General features: G+C 40.2%; 1 protein-coding gene across 4 annotated transcripts in view; it reads left to right on the forward strand.

The window, feature by feature from the left end:
• The window catches only part of ARID4B (AT-rich interaction domain 4B), a 118,350-nt gene extending 101,252 nt beyond the window's left edge, over positions 1-17,098 (forward strand). For all 4 annotated transcript variants that reach the window (XM_048485794.1, XM_048485804.1, XM_048485813.1 and 1 more), the window contains 7 exons: positions 1,892-1,976; positions 4,211-4,403; positions 7,807-9,000; positions 12,713-12,823; positions 13,278-13,493; positions 14,028-14,174; positions 15,351-17,098. In XM_048485794.1, coding sequence (XP_048341751.1) covers positions 1,892-1,976; positions 4,211-4,403; positions 7,807-9,000; positions 12,713-12,823; positions 13,278-13,493; positions 14,028-14,174; positions 15,351-15,481 — 2,077 coding nt within the window. In that variant the 3' untranslated portion in view covers positions 15,482-17,098. The remainder of the gene's footprint in view (positions 1-1,891; positions 1,977-4,210; positions 4,404-7,806; positions 9,001-12,712; positions 12,824-13,277; positions 13,494-14,027; positions 14,175-15,350) is intronic.
• Positions 17,099-24,887: the final 7,789 nt, after the last annotated feature.

Raw genomic sequence — 24,887 nt, forward strand, 5'->3', positions numbered from 1 at the left:
CTCTGCTTTTCTGTACTGTAAAGGAGTCTCAGTGCCGCTTACAGTTGCCTACCCTCCCTCATTCCCTCTCTCCCCCCCTCAATAACAACAGGCCCCTTGTGAGGTAGGTAGGACTGAGAGAGTTCTCAGAGAACTGTGACTAGCCCAAGGTCACCCAACAGGCTTCATGCAGAAGAGCGTAGAATCAAACTTGGTTCTCCAGATTAGGGTGTGCTGTTCTTAAGTACACAGTGCTGACGCTTGAGTGTACTTAATGAGTGACAAGTAGAAACAAATATGTTTATCTCATAAAAGTTGAAAATGTTATTTTTTTTAAAGGAAGGAATAAAATATGTTCTGAATGCACTAACATGAAGTGCTTGGATAATAAATGATCTTTTTGGTAAATTGCTTCACTACAATGAATTCTGTTCTTCATAAGGGTCTGCTTTTTTAACCAGTAGTTTTGGACATATTGATGAGAGTACCAAGAATAGAGTAATATTTATGAAACAAATCTGTTTTCCCTTCCTCTCTCTCTCTCATATGCGCGTGCACACACACACACAGAGCAGCTTCAGGGGGCCTTTGGAAATTGTATGGTGTGCAGTAGAGGGAGCTGCAGTGGGAACGGGCAGAAATCTCCTCTGCCACTTTTGCACATACTGAGCAATGGGCCATACAAGTGAAGGAACCACTTGTATTTGCTGTAGTATATCCTGTGTATTTGACCTAGACCATTCCCAAAAGTCCCCCAGGGAAAGCGTTTTTTTGAGAGGGGGGGTCCACAGTGGAAATCAGCAGGAACAGAAAATTGGCAAACTATTCACAGTTCTTTGTATCCAAAGTATAAGTAATAATTTAAACTTTCTCGTCAGTACTTCAGCATAAGGCCTCCCAATTGTCCAGTTTACACTAATAAATATTATGTGATAGTATAATGTTTTTATTCTTACTCTAAAGACTTGTGATATGAAAATTTGTACAATTGATTCTTCTACTGATTTTCCAAGGCTTTCCACTATTAAGTGGCTTTCCTACAGAAACAGATATGGAGACAGAACAAATGCATAACAGGGTTGTAGAATGAAAAGAACCTGAGTAAAGCTCTTCTCATTTTGTGACTCTTTTAAGAAGTAGATACCAATACCAAATTGCAAAAATGCAAAAGAGATAGGCAGCTCTATCCAAAGGGGTGGTGCTGGCGGTAGAGCAACTGCTGGGACTCGAAAGAAGAAAACAGTGCCATGGGTGCTGGAGAGAAGGAAAACATCCCTTTTCCCTCCTGGAAAAGCCCATATTTAGCAATGACTTACGCTACTCTTTTTGTTGGTGTAAGCCTGTATTGCAAAAAGGGAGCGTTCCTGGCCAAAACTACACTGAAGTTGGCTCTGCCCCCGGGAATGTTCCCCAAATGCCCCCTCCACACCAGTGCAGTCCCCAATAGCACAGAAGTGACAATGTATGAGAAAAACATCTGGCTTCAGGCACCATGGAGTAACGTGGTGCCCCACCGCTGAAGTAAGTGCCTCTGCACCAGCATCCGTGCTACTTTGCGAGGTGCTTGTGACAATGGCGCCGGTGCAGGGTCCCGCTGCTTCCAATGCAGCATAGTGACCAAGAAAGTAAGCTAGACATTAGCAAGTCTTGCACTGCTCAGGTGGCCTTAGGCAGCCACTCTTTTTCTACCTTAATTCCTTTGCAACATGGGAATAATTAACACTGATCTCCTAGAACAAGTTGTTGCTCCAGTAAGATCATGTATACGAAATGCTTTAGGTGCTTTATAAATGTGAAGTGTCATTCTTGTTGCCCTGAATATTGAAAGAATGCTCATCTATGGTTGTCTTCCTAAAGCCTATGCATTGAACTTTACCCATAAGGTAACTGTGTGAGTTTTATTTCTTCATAGGTATGATGAATGGATAAAAGCAGAAAAGATAGTGAGACCAGCTGACAAAAATGTGCCAAAAATAAAACATCGAAAGAAAATAAAGGTAGGTGAATTTTATTCTTGGGCAAAGAGGAAGACATCAACCCATTACTTCTCTGTTATTATTGCTGGGAGATTCACTATAATGGTTATTGAGTCAATATTGACCTACTGTCTAGGCACAGGGTAACTCCAAGAGTTAAAATTCCATTAATGTGTATTATTTTCTGGTTTGTTGAATGCAGAAGTAAGCACAGTAAGAGTTTCTGCTGGTCCAGTTTTGTTTGTTAGCTAACATTCAGGATTTCCATCTTTAGGCAAATACAAGAAATCTCTGTATTATTCATAAAGTTGAACAAGGAAGGTAAATTACAAATTCAAAGAATTAGAGTTTGTTTAGGCTTACACTGTGCCCAAACCCTGTGTCAGGTACATAAAGGAACTCTTCTGCTTTCAATGAGCATTGCCATATTTTGAAGCTATTCTGAATAAGGTTTGGAATTTGCCCATCTGAAGTCTGATTAACTAGGCTTTCGGTGAACTCTTAGCATTCTCCATGGAACAGAAAGGCACAGGATTCTCTTATGAGACAGAATGGGTCCTGTATCCTGTCATGCAGTTCTGAAGATTTTAAGACACTTGCTGTAGAGGACGAGTTATCTACTCTCCTTAAACGTGGGTCAGGATTTTGAATGCACACACGACTCAAAGAAAAAAGTTGCTTTTTAAAACATATTTCTGAAGTTTATTGAACTCAGTGTCATTCAACAAACTATAGTCAGCCAGCATACTATGCATACAATCAGTTGAATAAAAGCAGAGACAAAACTATTGAACCAACTAAAATCAAAATATAAAACTTATCCATGATTGCTTAGTAGTCATAACGAAAAGCAAGCAGGTCTTATAGTCCAAAAGACAGACTCTAGCCAGCATGAGGTAGCATTGTATAGTATTAGTAGCTACAGGCGGGAAGAAGCAAGAAAAAAGGGTACCGCTATTACAATATTGAAAAGCAAATATAGAGAAATTACATATCAGGTGATCTCAGTGAACCAATCACAAAATGATGCCAATTAATTAAGGCAGTCGGTATGAATCCTTGTTCTTATCAGGTGTTGTGGCTGAAGGTTTATTGAAGTTTCAACCGTTAGCAAAACTTTATGCAGCTGGGCCAAGACCTTCAATTAACCGCTACTTGGTACCAGGATGGGAAAGCTGGTGGGAAGCCAAAGATAGGCAATTATTTTCAAGAACTGTTTCATGGAAAACTTACAACAGAAGGGCTGTGGCTGTGATTAAGCTGTTACAAAGTTCACAACAAAATGGCTGCAGTGAAGCTAATACAAAATGGCTGCGGTTAAGCTAATACACACACTTTCTCTACACTTGCATTTCCTTTAAAAGGAGACAGTTTGTCCCTCCTGCTGCAGCAAACTGAGGCAGCCATAATTTTGTCCCTGGGTCAAAGTGAAGTTGGGAAAGAAAACTGGTGGGAATTGCCACTCCTTTTTCACCAAACCAAAGCAACTTTTAGTGCAATCCCAAACCAATTTATATCCTTCTAGGCCTTTGTAACTCTTCTTAGTGTTGCACTTCTCAGGTCTTCAGGATGTTTGATTCAATACAGATCAGTGGAAGGACTTTGCACAGTGACAAAATTGTAAATGTTCCTATACAGAAAAGTGTTAAGTGTTATTTATGTATGCGTCCAAAACTGAAACCTGGCCTGGATTCACCCAGACCCCTGCTGACTGCGACAGGGCTGTCCTAGGAAGCACGGGGGCTGGGCTCAATGATCAGGCATTCACCTGAGGCTGGAGGGAGCACCACCAGCACTTCCTGCTGGAAGGAAGATGGTGGTGGTCCAAGGAAGGAAAGAGCGTGGAGCAGGTTCCCCAGCCATGGGCCAACACAGCAAAGGCAAGAAGGCCGGGCCAATGAGGGAAGAACCTCACAGTATTTATTCTGCAGAAATGCAGTATCTAATAAAGGCAAAATTTCATTACTGGGATTCTAGGAAGAAACGTTTGTGGATTCCTCCATCAGTCTTTCAAGAACTTCTCTGTTTCCTATGTGGTACAAAGCCTCATTATCTAATAAGCAAGAGGAGGGGCCATTTTGCCTCTCCTCGGTGCAGCCCTCTATACTGCATGCGTTTTGATGTGGGGAAGGTTTGGGCTGAATAAATCCATCTCTCTGACCACTATCTTTTGTCACTGCAAAGCAAACTCCCATAGAAGATGAATTGTATGGATTAATTAACAGAATGTAAAATAGTGCCTTTTTTTCTTCTAGAATAAAGCTGACAAGGAGAAAGATGAGAAATATTCTCCTAAAACATTTAAGTTGCGCCGATCATCAAAGCCACCTTTTCATGCCAGTATATCACCTGAGATGGTCTCCAAATCAGACAGCACTGAAGCCAAAACCTTTGAATCAGCTCCAAATAAATCTTTAGAGATTGCTTCCATGTTTAATGGACTGCAAGGTAGTGTTAACAGAGTTTCTAATTCACTGTCTGAATGTGGTTTTTCCTTCTAGACTTGGGAGAAAAAGTGTCTTTATATAACATGAGTGTCTAAGTAGCTGCTTATCTGGCAGCCTGTATTCATTAGCAGCTAGCACAAGCAGGGGCAGGAAGGTCAGCATTTTTGTTGAGTTTTGTTTTGTTTGTTTTTGATGGACTAGTAGTTTTAGTGGACATGTTTGCGGAACTGTAGAGTACCTGCAGTATGGATAATTTTTTGTTCCTGGATCAAATGCCTTGTCTCCATGTTCTCTTGTTTGATTGCGTACATTTCAATGGTCAAATTGAGCAAAAGCTTTCTGTTTTGCTTCTGTGGTCCAGGTATTACTAACATGAATGCTACTACCCTCTCATTTAAAATTTCTGTTGAATCACATCTTCTTTATCATGAATCTGTTTCTTTTGGAAGCAACTTCTGGGTTCTACTCTTTGGATAGAATCTGAAGAACTGCATTCTGTGTGCTTGCATACCCAGAAGAATTCCTGACTTCTTGAACTGTTGAGTGCCCTTGCTTTCAAAACAATTCCCCATGTGATGCTGGGGGGGGGGGGGGGGGGTACTGTTCAGAAATATAAAGTGTAAAGACCCCTTTGTGTACATGGAATTAACTAGGATTTTTTTAAACAGCCTAGCTATTGCCCACAACAGTCTATCAGTTCTATGCTATGCAAGGACATAGTTAAGGGGGGGGGGGGTTTCCCAGGTTCAACCCCCCCATTACATGTCCGAAGCTTCACCCCCCATTTGTGTTTATTTTTTTAGGTTTGGTCAGTTTTTGGCCTGTAGGGGGCACAGCTTTTAGGCTAGCAGCACCAAAATTTCAGGAATTTTTCGGGAGACTCTCCTGATGATACCACCCAGGTTTGGTGAGGTTTGGTTCAGGGGGGCCAAAGTTATGGACTCCCAAAGGAGGTGCCCCCATCCCCCATTGTTTCCAATGGGAGCTAATAGAAGATGGGGGCTACACCTTTGAGAGTCCATAACTTTGGACCCCCTGAACTAAACTTCACCAAACCTGGATGATATCGTCAGGAGAGTCTCCTAAAGATACCCTGAAAGGTTGGTGCTGCTAACTTAACAATTGCACCTCTGACAGCAGGCACCCCCCCAAATTTCCCCAGATTCTCCTTTTAAATCCACCCCCTTTGGCATGAATTTAAAGGAAGAATCTGAGGTCCCAAGTTTAAACATTGAAGTGATGCTGTTTCAGGGTGGGGGATAATCCAAAACAGCATCACTTTCAATGTTGTTTTAACTGGAGACCCCAGATTCTCCCTTTAAGGTGGATTTAAAAGGAGAATCTGTGCTCCCTAGTTTAAACATCATTGAAAGTGATGCTTTTGGGGGGTGGATTCCAGCATCACAGCAGCCGCCCATTGGGGGGGGGCATGCAAAACTCAGATTTTAAGCGACTGGGCTCCAGACATTTCTTCTCCCTTTCTTAACCATGCCTCTTCCTGGAGTGGTGGAAGCCAGCAGGAAGGGACTGCTGGGCTGGGGAGCATTCAGCCAGTGGGAAGGGGGCGGGGCAGGGGAGGTGTGGCCATCATCTTGGAGAGCTGTTTTTATCAGCACTGAAGCCAGAGGCGGGGTTTGGGGAGGTGTGGCCACGCCCCCAGGGGTGGGTGGGGGTGTGGCCTTGTCCCCCGAAACCCACCCTGTAAAAAATCTATAGCTATGTCACTGATGCTGTGATGCTATTTATGAAGCCCCTCACAGGTATAGATTGGCCATTTAAGCCCACTGAGAAATGTTCTGGCGAGCCTGGCTCCAATTGAGGGGGAGCTCTCATCCTGGACACAGGCCATTGCTACAAGCCAGCAGATCTCAGCCTGAGTGAGGCAGGGAAAGAAGCATATGGCTTAGCCAAGACCCATACCAGGAAGGAAACACCACTCCAAGTTCCAAGCAACGCTGGCTGGGCACATCATCCCTTCAGTAGGGGCCCTTTTCCCTAGCTGTTTTTTCCCCTCCCAGTTTGCCACTGGGCCCCGCTTCCCCATCTTTTCTTTTTTAGAATCTCTATATTTTGCACTTGTCCAATGTTGTCCTCTGAATGTACATTTCTTCTTTACAGCCTTTCCTCCACTAAACAAAATCATTCTCATTACTCTTTGTCTCTCTGCATTTTCCTTTTGAGTCTTTCATTGTTTGTTTTGCAAGTTATCTACAAGGCATCTTGGAATAATATTTATTTGTGTGATGTTCATGTAGATGCTTTCATTAATCATTTGCAAATGCTGAGTTAACATTAACAAAAAATGACAAGCAGCATTTTTAATACAGAAATGGAAGGATGATCAGGGGTTGCAGAGACTTAAAAGTAACAGAATCCTTTTAACTTAATCAAAAAAAAATAAAACTAGAAACTGCCTGTCATACATATGAACTGAAGATGAACAGTTCTCAAGGTGTCAGTTCATTGGCTGACACAAATGCAACCAGCTAAAATAATCATTATATTGGTGGAGATTGCCTATGTCAGAATGCTTGTAATTTTTACAATTGTGTGCAGTTATATGCCATGATTCTAACACTTCTTCACACCTGTGGATAATAACCTATTAATTCCTTTTCAGCCTAGATTTCTGACATTTAACATTTTCATAATTTGAATAAAGGCAGATTGCCTTTATTATTTATTTTATTATTTATTTATTCCACTTTTATACCGCCCTCCCCCAAAGGGCTCATTTTGTCTAATTTTTTGTCTAATTTTGTCTAAATTTTGTCTAATTTTTTAGACAAAAATTTATTGGAGAAATTATATACTGATTATCTTTCCTATTTATAATTTGTTTTTAGCTTTAGAAAAATAAAGAAGGTATAAATGCGTTAAATCCTTAGTGCATTAAACCTTTATGTTAACATCCATGCAAACTTCAACATAAGAATAAATTCAAAAACCTTTACCTTAATTGCCTATATCCCAATTTGACAAAGGCTTGCTTTGCAGTAGATGTACCAGTAAGCTTCTATACAAGAGTCATCTGCCTTTTGTGATAAATAAATATAGTACTGTAGAGGATTTCATGCCCAGTAATTCCAGTAGGTGGACCAATGGGATAACCGTGCCTGGATATCTTTGTTTGTTTGTTTGTATGTATGTATATCTTTTAAAGAAGATTAAAAGCAGCCAGTGGGTAGTAGGTGGGGAGGCGGCCACAAGTACATGGTGTTGAGAGGGGCTGCAGGACTGGGAAATTAATCTCCCTCTAAATCATATATCTGTTGTTGTCACACTATTTTCTAAACATAACTATTGTTTTCCTTATCAATACAGTTGTAATATATGTGGAAGTGTGATCAGATTAATGGCATTTGGTGTTTATTTTTCTTATATTTTTGTGTGTGTTATAATAGCTTCTGAAAGCTCTGATGAAAGTGAGCAAGATGATGACCAAAGTGTTTCAAGTGTACATAATAATGGTAAGGAGGAACCTCAAGATGAGGATGTGAACAAAGAAAATAATGAACTTTGTCCAAAAGAGCAGAACAGCTCATCCTTGCTAGAAGAAGCTAAAACTCTTGCAGATGCCACAGTATCCAAACCAATATCCAAATCTCCAGAAAGATTGCTGAAAGAACTGGCAGAGCTATCAGATGATACTGATTATGATGGAGAAAATGAAACCACCAAGAAGAGGAAAGAGGTAAAAAAGGAAGCAGTGGATAAAACAAAGCCACAAATAAAACGTGGTAAACGGAGGATCTGTGTCACAGAGGAATGTTTAAAAACTGGGTCACCTAATATTAAGGATGACAAATCAAATGGCAAAGACATGCTTAATTTGGAGAACAGTAGCAACAGCTCCTCAGATGAAGATGAGGGGAAAAAATTAAAAATAACACCAACAAAAAAGTACAACGGGTTAGAGGAAAAGAGGAAATCTTTACGGACAAATGCTTTTTATTCAGGTTTCTCTGAAGTGGCAGAAAAGAGAGTAAAACTCCTAACTAACTCTGATGAACGGCTTCAGCATACTAGAGCTAAAGATCGTAAAGATGTGTGGTCAAGTATTCAGGGTCAGTGGCCTAAAAAAACTCTCAAGGAACTTTTTTCAGATTCTGACACAGAAGCAGCAGCTTCCCCACCACATGCTTCTCCAGAGGATGCTGTGCCAGAGGAGCATCTGCAAACACTGGTGGAAGAGGAGACTGCGCTGTCCAGTTCTAAAGCGCAAAGGCCTTTGCCACTCGGCACAGATACCAAATCTGTTGAAGAGAAAACAATCGAAATGAACGACAAGAAAGTTGAGTTCCCAAGCAGTGGCAGTAATTCAGTGCTGAACACTCCTCCAACCACACCTGAATCACCACCATCTGTCACTGCAGCAGAATCAAGCAGACATCAGTCTAGTGTACCTGTCTCTGACACATTGCCATCAAATCAAGAAGAGGTTCGAAGTATCAAGAGTGAAACAGATAGCACAATTGAGGTGGACAGTGTTGCTGGAGAACTTCAGGATCTTCAGTCGGAAGGAAATATATCTCCTACAGGTTTTGATGCCAGTGTCAGCTCCAGCAGCAGCAATCAGCCAGAACACACCGAAAAAGGTATAAATGTGCCATTTAGAATCTATTCCTGCTCTAAATTGTACTGGCTTGGTTTCTATAAGTTTCCCATGTCTTTTCTTATCTTCCTCCTATGACTTCTGAAAACTGATGCTGTAGATCTGAGATCTGAAACTGCCTTCCTCCTCCTTGCTCAAGCACAAAACTGATAGGATCCAACCCAAATATTGTGTTCAGATCTCTTAATTGATTCCTTAAAGTCTATAGTTGAATAAATGGTCCTGTTTGAAAAATGGTAGAATGAGAGATTTTGGGATTAAAGCCCAAAGTCTTTATCTGCCAGCATAAGTTATTTCTGCCCAAGCTTTGTGTGTGTGTGTGGGGGGGGGGGGGGGTTTTCACCAGTTTACTGCTACAGAGAAAACTCCTCTCATGATGTTCCGGAAGATTTGCTGTCTCTACAGGACTAGCATTGCAGGGTGGTGGTGGGCAGCAGATAGAAGAGGGAACTGGTAAAAAAAAAACCTGCACATACTCCCACTCATAGAAGTGATTCACATCAATGTAAAAGTACCTTTGGATTCAACATACTGTTTATACTCAAACTCCAATTTAAGAGCTAAAATGTTTTCCTTTCATGAAAGTTACAAGCAGTGCCCCCGCAAATACAACAATAACTGTGCTCTAATAACTTGCTAATAGGACTATAAGATTTCACAAAATTGTTTCAGATAATTTTAGCACTGTGTTAACTACAGTTTTTGGTAAGGATACCCTTTGTCTGTCACTAGATAGAAGAGCAAGTCACTTTAGACATCACATTTATTCACTTGTCACTGTCAACCAGTTTTGGCTTATGTGACAGCTTACTTCAATTTCTGCTCAGCTCTGTTTATATCATTTTTGGAACAAAATAACAGTTAAACATAATCAAAGGCTTTCATGGCTGGAATCAGCTGATTTTCCAGACTGTGTGTCCATGGTCTGGTAGAGAAACACACCTTACCATGACATGCCTCTGAAGATGCCAGCCATTGATGTGGGCAAAATGTTAGGAGTTAAAACTGTCAGACTGCAGCTATACAGCCTGGAAAGCCCTAACAGCAGCCAATTGTACATACCTGTATATACTCGTGTATAAGTCGACCTGCATATAAGTCGAGGCGCCTAATTTTACCACAAAAAACTGGGAAAATTTATTGACTCGCATATAAGTCAAGGGTGGGAAATGCAGCAGCTACTAGTAAATTTCAAAAATAAAAATAGATAGCAATAAAATTACATTAATTGAGGCATCAGTAGGTTAAATGTTTTTTAATATTTATTTCAAAGAAAAACAGTAAACTAGCTCTGTAAGTGGAAAAGAGGGTCAACAAAAACAATATGGTCTCAACAATAACTTTAAATGTACAAAAACTTTAGTTCAATCAGCAACCAAGCTAAAACACAAGAGTTAAAATCCTTCAAAACTGGATTTTTGGTCAGGGGAGGAATGTTTATGTTAACAGTACCAACATTTCAGAGTATCTTTAGGAGACCCTCCTGATGATACCACCCGGGTTTGATGAAGTTTGGTTCAAGGAGTCCAAAGTTATGGACCCTCAAAATGTAGCACCATCTACTATTAGCTCCCATTGGAAACAATGGGGGATGGGGGCACCCCCTTTGGGGGTCCATAACTTTGGACCCCCTGAACCAAACTTGGGTGGTATCATCAGGAGAGTCTCTTGAAAATTCTCTGAAATTCTGGTGCCACTAGCATAAAAACTGCGCCCCCTGGTGGCCGACAAAGTAAAACCCCTAAAATATTTTTTAAAATACACCCGACTCATGTATAAGTGGAGGGGGGCTTTTTCAGCACAAAAAATGTGCTGAAAAATTCAACTTATATGCGAGTATATACGGTAACTCTATGAAAGCATGTAACTTAAAGTCCTTGGAAATCTCTCAAACATAACATCATCTGTAAATCACAAACATAGGGTGATAAAAATGTACAGCACTTATTGAGCCCTGTTATGGCTTGAATAAAATGCTTTAATGCTGACCTTTATTAGTTTTATCCCTTATTACAGCAATATCAAATATTTCAGATAACTTCCAAAGGATTTTGTAAATTTAAAATTACCAGTGATATGAACAGTCTTTTGCTCGGTGCATTAAATGTTTGTTTTTAAAATGTGTAAGGGGATTTGCTGGAGGAATTTCATCTTCCCACAGTTGATAATCCTCCCCAGCCTATCACCATTTTCCTTCCTTCTCTCCCCCATTCCGTATCTCATTTTCCTGTTCTTTCCCCCTCCTTTCCATTGTCCTATCTCAATTCATCTGCTGCTTGTTCTTTTCCTCTAACAGTATTTCTGTTTTTCCTGCAGCATTTCTGTTTTAACTGCTTTTTGATTCTCCCAAACTCATTTGCTCTCTCTCTTGCTCCATTTTTCTTTCCTTCCTCTCACAAACCTCCCATCTTCCTTCTTGTCGTGTCTGCCTGCCTGCCTGCCCACTCATCCTTTCCCAATTTACCTACAGTGTTGAAGTGAAGATGCAGCAGCCATTTTGGATAACTTGAGTTGCCTAAGCAATCCAAAATGGCTGCCAAGACCTCATGAGGAAATTATGTGAGATCTCAGCATTTTAAACCTTAAAAAAAATTCTCCCCCACCATTATTGTTTTGCAGCTTAAGATCTTTCTGCAAACCGGAGGATTCCCCCAGATTTATAGAATGACCGGTCTTCTCTATAATATGTGGATTTACTAATCTGCATCTTAGGATCATGTTCAGAATTAGATTTTTTCTCTTTTCCCTTGTCAAGGGTTTAAATGTTATTAAGCATGCCATGTGGATTTAAAGTTAGAATTTTAATGATAAGGTTTAATTATTATTGATTTATTGCCTGAATTATGTGAGCCCCCTGAGTATGTGAGCCCCCTGAGCCTGGCTACAGTCAGGAAAGGACAGGGTACATATATAAACAGTAATAATAATAATCCTTGTTTTGTTTTAATTAATTACCTTATCAATTCCTCATTTCATTTACAATGCCATCCTAAGCACAACCTTCTAAACTGATTGAAGTGGGTTTAGTTGGATGCAGCTCTGCTCAGGAAGGTACAGTATCTAAAATGAGGTTGTCTGTGGTTGACACCCAAAGAAAGGATATCAGTATACAGTAGCTCACTTCTTTGCCGCCATAATATCCACTTGCCAGATGCTTTTAAAATGGAACAGTAGTTTGTTTTTCCAGTAATGATTTCTGTGGCAAAGATAGCGAGAAAAACGCTTCTTTAGGTCTTGGTCTATTTATTTTAAAGCATTGCATTGAACCAAGGAAAGATCCATTCTCTTTCAGGTCTGTTCATTGTTTCAATCAATGGGCCTTACTCCAAGGGAATGTTCTTAGAATTGCAGCTAGTCTCACTGAATGAAGTGGGGTTGCCAGCTCCAAGTTGGGAATTATCGGATATTTTACGGGTAGAGTCTTGAGGGGGGCAGGGTTTGGTGAGGAGAGGGATTTCAGTGGGGTATAATGCCATAGAGTCCACCTTCCAAAGCAGCCATTTTCTCTAGGTGAACTGATCAGTTGTAATTCCAGGAGATATCCAGTCACCATCTGAAGGTTGGCGGCCCTACACCCAAGCTTTTGAAATAATTCCTTCCATGGAGTTCCCATGTCATATTGAAGGTCTATGTTATGTAAAATGCAGAGTATAATGTCTCGTTCTTCCTAAGTATTCATGGCTTTTTAAATATAGTTTGTCCAGGCCAGAAGAGGCTTAAAGATGTCCAGGGAGGTGGGTCCTCAAAAAAGCAGAAAAGAAGTCACAAAACTCCAGTCATGAATAACAAAAAGAAGAGCAAAAGTGGTAAGTATGGCAACTAGATATAGAACAAAACTTGAATAATAAAACATGTTTAGAATTTTAACCATGAAACTTGAAATTACATAGGAGTTGCAGTTGTATGGAGAGGTACATTAAATGTCTCCATGCACCAGTTTGAGCCTGGTTTGCTAAATCGAAAACCTTAATATTTAGGTTCTTCCAAAGTGAACGTTTTACAATATTGTTTAAGTGAAGAATATGATTATATTGGTCTGTGTCTACCACGGCTTTGAGGAATTGCCCAGTTCATAGCAGATCATGTGATTGCTTTCCCTTCGCCTTTTGCAGTCCAAGTCACATTCTCACTTACCTATGCAGGAATGATGTTTAGTAGTTCAAGTTGTTTCTCTTGGAAGAGAAAATACTGCTTATAAAACAAACTCCTGATGGAGTCTGAGGGTTTTACTATACAGAGTATTTCTGTGTGTTTCTTCAGCAAACAGCAGCGATAGTGAAGAACTTTCTGCTGGGGAAAGTATTGCCAAATCTCAGCCAACAAAACCAGTTTCTGCAGGAATGAAGTCTCAGCAATCCAAACCTCCAGCAAGAACACAGTCTCTAGCAAAATGTGGGAAGAATGGAGAGAAGGAGTCAGATCTTAAAGAGCAGAATAATCGATTGCCAAAACTTTACAAATGGAGTTTCCAAATGTGTAAGTGTAGATTCCCTGTAGCTTGTTTCACTCTCTTATGTATGTGCTTGTTGAAGCCTCAAGTACATGCTTGGGGAAGGGCTGCAAGCCTTTAGAAACAAACAGGATGCCCCTGCTTATCTAGTCTTACAGCAGGTGAATCTTATATTTTTGAAAATATTCTTCAATTTTTGATATTTCAATTAGAAAGACTGCAGTTACATAAATTTGACTTCATTTCTGTTAAATTTATAAATATATATCTATATCTGTTTTTGCTTCCCTTACAGTCTGGCAGTCCATTTTATGTTACTCTTATTATTATTATTTATTATACTTCATAGACCGCTCAACCCCCAGAGGGCTGTGAGGGATGTACAGGACCCATAAACAAGGCTGATGAAACAATAGATATAAATATAAACATTAACATTAAAACCCTTAAAATTTACATAGCAGCATCCACATAAAATTGAATTGAAATTACATCATGTATTCTTCATAACGAGGAATTAACATTTTAGCTTAGACTAATACATATCGTTCTAAATGCAGCTGACTTGGAAAATATGACCAGTGCAGAGCGCATAACAATCCTTCAAGAAAAGTTGCAAGAAATCAGGAAACACTACTTGTCTTTAAAATCAGAAGTAGCTTCCATTGACCGAAGGAGAAAGCGGTTGAAGAAAAAAGAGCGGGAAAGTGAGTAGTCATGCCAGAACTTTTCTCTTGTGTTTTAAAGTTGAACTGTATCAGTAAGATCAAAACTGGACTCTCGGGTTTCTATTAAAACATTAGGTCTTCTGTTTTGTGAATCTTGGATGAATCTTATGTACTTCTTCCTTCTAAGAAACTGGACTTAGTATCAATGCCTCACACTTTAGTTTTTAAAGTTTTTGCATAAAAATTACTTGTTTGACTTAACTATTGTAGTTTCTAAAGTAATGCTTTTCATAGATGCTTTGAGCCACAATACATTGAAGGAAAGACTTCGATAGAAATGATTGCATCTGTTGGACTTAATTTCCAAATGTATTTTTTCTAGAATTAGGCATGTTGGTTATCCCTTAAATACTGATAAATCAATTGTCTCATTGTAACATGATAGTGTTTTTTCTCATATTCAGTAGCTGCCAATTTAATGTTAAAGCAATATGAAAAGTTCAGGAAGGACATTTCACCTGCATGGTCTTCACGTGCAGTCCCACGGTGGGATTGTTCATGCACAGGCCTGCTATGGAGAAATCTAGCAAGCTTTCCAGAAAGATCTGTAGTATTGAGTGCTCTCCCCACTCCTCTTGGAGGCAGAGTCAGCCTTCTCCACCCAAATGGTCACATAATGAGAAGGGGGAAGAGCACTCATCCCTCAGTTCTTCTTCTGCCACTGTGAAGAACAGATGTATCTCTTTGATCTGCAATCTGTGAGGGGAAAATCACAGATTTTTAAATTTTCCTCTTGGAAAACACCATGGATTGTAAAGGGCTTACCCTTTTAAGAAGTGTAATGAGGGGGAAACGGCCCAGATGACTAATGTGCCTTGTTGAAGGCCATATACTGGCAAAATGAAAGGCCTGTAGTTTATTAACCCCTAAAACAAGGCAAGAGCAGGAGAAGACTTTGAGCTACGCTCGGGAGATGCTCCATGGGGCTTGATTTGGGAGATGAGGGGCAAAGATTCAACTGGTCCCCCTCGGTCACTTCAGTGCCCATTCCACAAAAAGAGCTTCCTCCCGCCACCGCCACTCCCGATTCCAGACTAACACGGTTACCTCTCTGGAATAAAATGAAGTTAAACCAAATCTAAAAATGGAATAAAATGAAGCTAAACCAAATCTAACAATCAAGAAATATAACATTACTGATATTTTATTTTACAGGTGCTGCTACCATGTCATCATCTTCTTCCTCACCTTCCTCCAGTTCCATTACAGCAGCTGTTATGTTAAGTTTAGCAGATCCACCCATTTCCAGCTCATCACAAAATGGAATGTCAGTTGAGTGCAGGTGACAGCAAGACTGGCCTAAGCACTTTGCACTTAATGGCTGCTGAGAGCCACTTTTTATACTGCACAGTGGCACAAACTTCAGACAAGCACTATTTTGTATTTAAAAAATTTCTTGACAAGCTAACTTTGCACTTAAGTGCACTTTTTAAGAAGAAAAAGTACAACAAACTGCTTTTCCTCAAGCAATAATTGTTTCCAACTTGTCTGGGAATTGTATGTTGAGTAAGTTGAAGGCCTTCCATTGTGGCAAAGGGAGGTTATTCACTACCTATAGAATCAATACAGTAAGCATACAGTTGTTGGATAGGCCTAATTGGTGTGTTAAAATGACATACTGTTCAGTTAGTCCCTGGTATTTTGTTGAATCTGGAGCATTTGATATTTTTCCATTATTTAGGAAAAATGAACCTATTTTCATTTTTTACAACTGATTGTTTTTTAACTAAGTCACCTTACAGTGGCTATAACTGTACAAGTCAAGCACATGTAATTTAATTCCAAACCTGCAGTTAATAGGATTTTTTTCATCAGACCTGATAACCAAATATAAGGATTCTGTTGAAAAGGCTGACTAATGTTTACAGGTTTGAATTAGGCTAAATAGGTTACTGTGGGTTTTAATAACCCATGAATTGGAACGAAACTACTGTACTTTGCCATTTTTCTATGAATCAGTATTTTTTTTAATTTTGATAAAAATACATTGTGAAAAAACGAAGAAAATGGCTAACAAACTGTATTAAATCTTAATGTATAAAGATTGTATTTAGCCAGTTTAAAGTGTATATTTATTCATAATGAATTATAACACTTATATTTTTGTGTTTCTTGTAAAAGTTTCTTTTCTGTTAAAGCAACAAATGTTCCATTTGTAATGCTTATTTTATTATGAGCTACAACTGAGAGGTCTTCAAGAACGAGTAAACTGCATTAATATAATTCATGGTTGCTGAGAACATTGCCACAAAGGGATAGTTGTTTATAATATAAATAGCTAACTGAGTGGAAGGTATGACTTGTTTGTTTTTTTAAATGCCTTGTACAAAATCAACTCAACTGTTTCCACTTCTATTGATTTTATGTTGTATGAATCCCAAGCCCTCTCTTGTTTGGCACTTGTATTTAATTACACACCTTTGTAAGACATTTGTATATGGCAAAAGTGTTCATTCAAGATATTTAATACCTGGCACTGTTAATACACAGTACTTTATTGTACAGATTGTTTTACTGTTTTAATTGTAGTTCTGTGTACTTCTTTTGGCTGGGGCTTATGGAGGCAGGCATGTTTTTTCTTTTTTTCTGGCAATACAACATGTAAGAATTTCATACCTTCTGTTGGTAGATGCTAGAGTGTCAGAATCTTTACATTTGACTTTTCTAAGAAAAGCATTTTCAGTCTTAGTGATGTGTGCTTAAGGTAACTGATTTTATTGAAAATGGTTTCAAGATATTCAGATATGTACAGGACTGTAAAAACATTGTTGACAAACATTGAAGGAAAGGCATATAGAGAGAAACTATAAAATATATATTAGGTTCTGCAGACAATGGAATTATGTAATATATTGTACAAATGTAAGCAAAGGCCTCTGAAATAAAATGCCATAGTTTGTGAATACTGGATTTTGTTTCTAAAACTGTGATTAAAATATTTAGAAAGTGCCAGCTATAGATCCAGCATAGCTAATGTAACATTATAACAGCAATTGTCACATTTGGACAAATTGCCATATAAATATATATACTTCCTGTTCAAGTCAATTTATTCTAGGGTATAGATTAGTCTCATTGGCCTAAAAGGGGCTTTCCATTTGGCTTACAAGGCAACCTCTGTTTGGTCTATTTAAAAAGCAGCAGCAGCAGAAGCAACCATTCTCTCCAATACCCCCAAGACCTCTGGCATGCAGAGAGAGGGTCTGAGAAGGGAGGCAGGGATTTCTCTCACCTTGCAATTTAAGGGAGCAAAGAAATAGACGGAATCCTTCCTGTTTCTTATACCCTGAATGCAAAAAGACCCAACTTTCCTTTACTCTGCACAAGAGGCAGGTTTCTCTCATTTATGCTTTGGAAAATGAACAGAATAAAAAAGTAGGAAAAACTATTCCTGTTCGTCATCTTCTCCAGACTGAAGAAAGAACTTGAGGAAGGAAATTCATGCTGTTCAGTGTCCTTGCAAGACAACTAGGGATACAAGCTCAGTGTAAACTGATGTAGATGGATTTCGGAATGGCAGTATAACTGACACACATTTATCCATTTCCATTGATCTAGCTGCTTAACATGTTTTCACACTTTAAAAGAAAGTATTTATGGATGTCTAATATTTACTGGTTGAAATAGTAGGCAAAACCAAACCTCGTTCCAGCACAGTTATTGGCATTGGAGCTACTCACATGCTGCCTAAGTGTCCCTGACTGTGTACCAATTTTTCCTTTCTTTGAAATGCTCATACATATACAGTGTTCCTGTCAGAGTCTACCCTTTCCCGTGATCAAAAGAATTGGGCAGGATGGACTGGAATCTTTCTTCCCTCATTGGACGATATTCCTAAATTGTTGCCTGTGAGATGCTGCTCAGAAAAGATCCTTATTGCAGGTTTCTTTCATGGCCACTCCTCAGAATGCTCCACAACAGGAACCCAGAAAACTACATGTGTTTAGTAATTAACCTTTCCAGTGCAAATATTCAGGATAGAAGAGGAGCAGCCCTTTGCCTGTGCCAACGTTGCTGTGTTTCATGAGACAATCTGTTTGCATACTATAAACACATGCAGGGACTATATGAAAGATTCTCCTACTACATTATTATAATTTGTATTATCGTTCTGGGACTGAGTATAGAAATGAAGAAATGCTACTGAGATACGTTTTTTTAAACTTCCCCTCATTTTAATTAAATACAAGGGCAATTTTTCTTTTCAAAAATAATATTCCCAGAAACTTTGTCATAGAGCACAGAAAGCTTTAACATATTTGTTAAAAGAATAGAGGCCATTAGAGGAAGAGGTTCCTTTCCTAATTTACTTCCCTTAACAGGAGGGGAGATACTTCTTGCGGTGGAATGGTACAGCAGGAGAATGTTCAATTTATCTAAAGGTTAGAATTCACACAATTAATAAGATTTATACAAACAGCAGAGGGAAAAGATATGTCAGTGATAACGTCATGGGTATTATCTATGCTCATAACAGCCATCCAATCACAGTCCATACAATGTTCACAATCTAGTAGCAGGGAGGGAAAAGAAAATTATATTTCCTTGCAGAAAGATACTATCGTTGATTATTGCTGAGAATATGCAGCCCCTCTGCAACAGAAGCGCCAGTGTCAGAAATGATACCTATGACATATGCTTAGACTTTGCACAATAATCTAGTTATTATTTTGACTGCATATTACGTTTTTTTTAAAGACAATTGTAATAAGGGGTAATCTGGAATAGAAAAACTGGCAACAATGGGGGCTGGCCTAGAGAGACATTGTGAAAAGAGCAACTACAGAATGTAAAGTATTCAGTCAGTGGCGGCTGTTGAAGGGTGGGGGGAATGATTCTTTCTAACATACTGTACTCCAGCAGTTCAGCTACTGATCTTGCCATTCACAAGGAAGTAAACACTATATCAGATCACTCTTAAAGATATTAAATAGCATGGGAGAAAAGATGGAAACCTGCAGCATTCCATAACTAAGTATCAGAGTAGCAGTCTTCCAGCATCACTTTCTGCTGCCCCACCCGACCCCAAAATCTCACCTACTGACTTAGGTTGCTATTAAAGGGAGATGATCCAGTCAGGAAAGAATAGCTGGCAAACCTTATATGCAATGTGTGATGTCTCTCCACAGCAAGAGAGCCAACTTAGATTTTAAGGCCAGCTTTAGCTTGCAGTTATCGTGATAGTTGTTGCATCACTATTAGGACTATGGCCTAGCCCCATAACCTATTTGTAATGGTATCTCTAAACATGCATTGAGGACCCCCAACTGTCTTCTGAATTGAAAACTTTGAAGTGTCCGGACACTTCAACATTTATTCCACTTTCCACTTCAAGTGTCCAGACACTTCAACAGACAAACAACATTTATTCCACTTTGAGGCTTGGTCAATTGGAGCTCACTGCTTCAGAAGCTATGAAGAGGAAACCAGATTCCACAGTTGTATCAGGAAAATTACTGGATGGGAGGAAAGAAGGGAGGAGCTTAGGGCAGAGAGAAACATGGTATGAACACTGTTATAGGGCTGCCCACCTCCAGGTGGTGCCTGGACATCTCCAGACTACAGATATCTATTCCTCTGAAGAAAATGGCTACTTTGGAGAGTGGATTGTATGGCTTTATAACCCACTGAGGTAACTTTTCCCAGACTCAGTCTCACATCTCTGGGAATTTCTCTACCTAGAGTTGGCAACTCTATAAAATCTTTCAGGTGTGAAACACATTAGGTAGCTGTAGTAATATAGAAAAATATGTTGTAGTTCCTGGGAAGAACCAGGAATTAGGCAAGTGTAACACTCAGGGCGCCTCTCCACCAGCAGAAATTATGTCAGTGGAGGGGAGGGGGCCGTTCGCACGGGAGTGTGCGAGCGACCCCCACAGAGGCCAGCACAGAAGAGGCGGCTCTGCACTGAGTCGCTTCTTCTGAGTCCCCCCCCCCTCACCTTGTCCTCCAGCATCGTTCTGGAGGGCTGCAGGGACCCGCCCATGCTGCCCTTCGACCTCCCGGGGTCAGAGGGTAGCATGGGCGGGTCCCTGCAGCCCTCCAGACCAATGCTGGAGGACAAGGTGAGTGCAGGGGGGACGGGAAAGCGGCGCCTTCAGCGCGGTGCAATTCGCACCGCACCAATGGGAAGGCAGCGCTTTCCAAAAACCTCCCTCAGGAAGGGAGGTGGAAAGCGGCGCCTTCATGCCACTCGGGGCTGCACAGGAATAGCTGCCCAGGGACGGCGTTTTTGCCGTCCCTGGGCCGCTGTAAATGGCCCATGCGGAAAGGGCCCTAGTGTCTCTTTCTATTCACTTGGGGCCTGAGCAGAATTAAAGAAGCTAAGACTCTGCAAATTAGTATCACCGTAAATTTTTAAGTTCAATGACTATGAGTGTTTTAATATAAAGACAGAAATAACGCACTTTGAAACATGGTGGCAGCAGTGACTGAATCCTTATCGATAGGTCAGCAACAATCAGTGAGTAGAACCAAAAGCAAAGCGGGGAAAAAGACCCACAGGAAAAGACAGGGGAAATTAAAGGGCTGAGACCACCAGGGATATTGAACATTCAAGCCTTGAACTTATCTTAGGTGTGGAAGACCTGGTAAGAAGAGTTTAATTTACATGTGGACATTGCAGTGGCATATGAGAGGCGACTGTGAAACTGTTTTCATACTTAGCTCGAGAAAAAGGGATGGAAATCAATGAGACGTGTTCAAATATTCCCCAAGCACAGCATTATCTGACTAGAGTATTGGTATGTTTTGATGCCCTTTGCAACCGCAGAAAGAATTAAACAGTAGAAAGGGGTTTTTGTGAGCCAGAATCAAGCAATGGGAGAAGGCACTGAAGACTACATACATTTGAAAATGCTAACAGCTAGCTGCAATTTTGGCAATATTAAAGACTCATTGATGAGAGACAGGATAGTGTGTAGAAATCAGGACACACAAGTATGAGAGAGATTGCTGAGGGAAGCTGATTTATACTTAGAGAAAAATTTGGAAATATGCACCCTGAGGTGAAACTTACTGGAGCTGGTATATAGCCAAACACACACACACACCACCACCACTGAGCAGTGTAAATTCTATCGGGGTAAACAGCCAAGACAAAAAAAGAGATGCCCAGCTTACGGTGGGGAAATGCCATAAATGTAGCAAATTGAACACCTTTGCATCCAAGTATCTCTTCGACCAGAACATGGCTAAATCTGCAGTGTGTATGTTGAATATGAGGAGTAATAGTGAGTGTGAAGATATTTTTAGGAAGCAGATCAAGTGATAAATGAAGAGCAGGAAAATGCAGAAATACTTGCATGCAGCCATGGTCCTGGGGGATAAAATGATACAATTTCAAATAGACATTGGTACCACTTGCAACATTGTCTCAAGACAACTAACGAATCCCAGCATTCCCAAGGAACCAACCAGACGTTAAAACCATACTATGCTGAAACCAGTGGGAAAAGTAACCTCAAAATTTCTAACCCAAGAATAGGCAAGAAAGACAGGCTAGAATTTATGGTTGTTCCAGGATCACATAGCAATTTGACTATTAGGCAGCACAGCAGCATAAGCCATGAACATGTGAGTCACAGCAGATTCAGGAGAACAAGGAACATGGAAAGGGGGGAAAGGACACAAAAGGAATTCAGTAATGTGTTCAAGGGAGATGGACAACTTGAGAGTGTTTATAAAATAGAGATTGACAGCAACACAAAGCCTGTTAAGTTACCAAAGAGAAAAGTGCCTATAATTCTGGTACTGCCTCGGAAGGATTAACTACCAAGTTTTCTGAAGTGAGGAATAACACAACCAGTAAAGAAAAGCACAGATTAAATAAACTGTATGGTGGTGTTGAAGATGCCAGCCAGTAAATTAAGGATATGTATGGTCCAATGCCCCTGAACAAAGCACTTAAAAGAAGCAATTTCCCCTAATGTTGATGGCATCTTGACAGATTTGTCAAATGTACAACTGTTTTTGGTTTGTAATGTAAAAAACAGGTTCTGTCATATTCATCTGAATTAAGAATCTATCACACCTTTTGGAAGGTACTGTTGCTCAAGAATGCTGATGAGCATCAGTCAGGCTCCCGAAGTATTTCAGAACAGATTGACAGAGGCTAAAAGGAACTGAAATAATTACTGATAATGTGTTGATAGTGGGAAAAGGTAACAAACTACAACCGACAAGGCAAGATCACAAACAAACAACATTTTAATAAGTGCAGAAAACAGAATATAAAATTGAATTGGGACAAACTCAAATAGAGGGTGTGGCACCCCCTGGTGTAGATGCCACCTCACTACTGCCCCCTTTTGTCACTCCTGCCGCTTCTCCCAGTTCCCCAGGAGTTTGACCTCAGAATTGAAGAAGGATGTCTCAGATGCTGCCTTTCCCTCATGACACACGAGGTTCCACAGCTGTAGGAACGTCTGCCAGAAGCCGCCTCATTGGCCATCACCCTCTCTCTTTCATCCTCCCCACCACCACTTCTCTCTGCCTGGGTTGCAATCATGATCTTGGAACAAGGGCTAAGCCCATCCTTCACTGGCCCCATTAGCTCCACTTGCTGCCTGTCCCTGGCCAGTCCCACCTTCCCCTTCACACTCCCTTGCTCCCTCCTCCTGCCTCCATGTTTCTACCTTCTTAGCCTGCTCAACCTCCCTCCCATGAACAGCATGGTTCTTGCCACTGGGCTAATCACAGCTTCTCAGAGCTCTCTCAGCCCCACCTACCTCACAGGATGTTTGTTGTGAGGGGGGAAGGGCAAGAAGATTGTAAGCCCCTTTGAGTCTCCTACAGGAGAGAAAGGGGGGATATAAATCCAAACTCCTCTTCCTCTTCATTATCCAGTAAAGTTCTACAAAACAACTCCCTTGCAGCTCTGCTATTTTATTTACCCTAATAATTCATTGCAACACCAACATGATTTCATGTCCCAAGTCTTCAGGGACGACATCTCAGAAGAGTCCTTGGGAAGGTGCTCCCGTGACAGTGGCAAGAACCAATGATGTTGCAATTTGATTAATCAAAGACAGGTCTATGTTACATGTTACAAAGATATTTACTTATGATATTGCAAGGCTGGCCAGAAACAAAAGACTGATTTCCAAAAGAGATAACTCCTTCCTGATACAAGATTTATGTACAGAACAGCATCTTCTTCAGAAGAGAAAATGCAATAATACTGAGACAGAAATCAGGTACACTAATTCCATCTTAGAACTGAAGGGTTCTGCAGTGGGACAGGGAAGCCATTTATTGGCCATGAATAAATTAGCAATGTGTTGTGTCTAGATCTTGGGAAGACCATCAACCTCAAGAAACATTAACACAGCATGACATTCCAGAGAGACCTTGGAAAAGGGGGAGTAGATTTGTTCAGTAGATTAGAAGAAGAGTTGGTTTTTATATCCTGCATTTGTATACCTTTAAGGGGTCTCAAAATGGTTTACAGACACCTTGTGGGGTAGTTGGGGCAGAAATAGTTCTGAGAGAACTGTGACTGGTCCAAGATCACCCAGCAGGTTTTATGCAGAGGAGGAGTGGGGAATCAAACCCACTTCACCAGATTAGAGTCTGCTGCTTATGTGGAGGAGTGGGGAATCAAACCTGGTTCTCTTGATCAAAATCTACTATTCTTAACCACTATGCCAAATTGGCTTTCAGCTGGCTTACTTTTAAAATTTTTGGGAAGTGGACTATTTACCAGCTATTTCAGCCAAAATGGTTACATGCAAGATAAAACCACACTGTGTGTGCTATGGGATACCAAATACAGTCTTACTCCAACAATGCAATCCAGTTTGTAGGAAAGGAATTCTAGAAGGTCTGTGAATAGTGGGATTTTTAGCACATTACATCATTACCTGGATATTCTCAAAGTCATGGCAAAGTTGAGTCAGCAGTAAAAACCACAAGAAAACTCTAAAGAGAAGCAAAAGCTGTAGGGTTGCTCCTATACCATGGAAATACACTATTTCAAGGCTTAAAGTGAAGTCTAGCACAACAGCTAATGAACAGAAGAACTAAGACCCTTTTCACACAAGGATTTGCTACAGCCAGAGTTTACAGGGATATACTTTGGTGAACTAAGGAGACTACCAACTAAAACAGGCCTCATATTACAGTCGGCCAGAGACCTTGATGACCTATGACCAGGAAATAGTGCAAATTCAACAAACAAGACAGAACTGGCACAAAGCAACATTAACACAACCAGTAAGTCAACGAACATACCTGGTGCAATCAGATGGCAGCCAAATACTAAGAAGAAACCAAATACGTCAAAGGAAAATAAAACAAGCTGTCAGTGAGGGCATGGGCTGAGGTTAGAAACACACCAGCAATTACTTGAGAGATCAGCATGAGGAAATAGGAAGAGATTCTCAGTCACATGTAGACAGAAATAGAGGAACAGTGCAGTTGAAAGGCACAGAGAACAAGCAATTGCATCAAAGACATGCCTTGAAACACAGGGGGAGAGGAAAACAGGAAAAAGGATGATGGAAGTCACACCAGACCTTAAATACACTCTAAGTGGCTATGTACCAGTACAGCTCAGAGATTATGTATAATATCTTTAACATTTGTTTTAAAGCAAAAGAGATGTAGCAATTAAAAAAAAAAGGATTATGTTGTAATTCCTGGGAGCAGCGAGGAACTAGACAAGCTAAAACACACATTCTGTTTCTCCTC

The sequence above is a fragment of the Sphaerodactylus townsendi genome, linkage group LG01, assembly GCF_021028975.2.
Source record: "Sphaerodactylus townsendi isolate TG3544 linkage group LG01, MPM_Stown_v2.3, whole genome shotgun sequence".
NCBI lineage: Eukaryota > Metazoa > Chordata > Lepidosauria > Squamata > Sphaerodactylidae > Sphaerodactylus > Sphaerodactylus townsendi.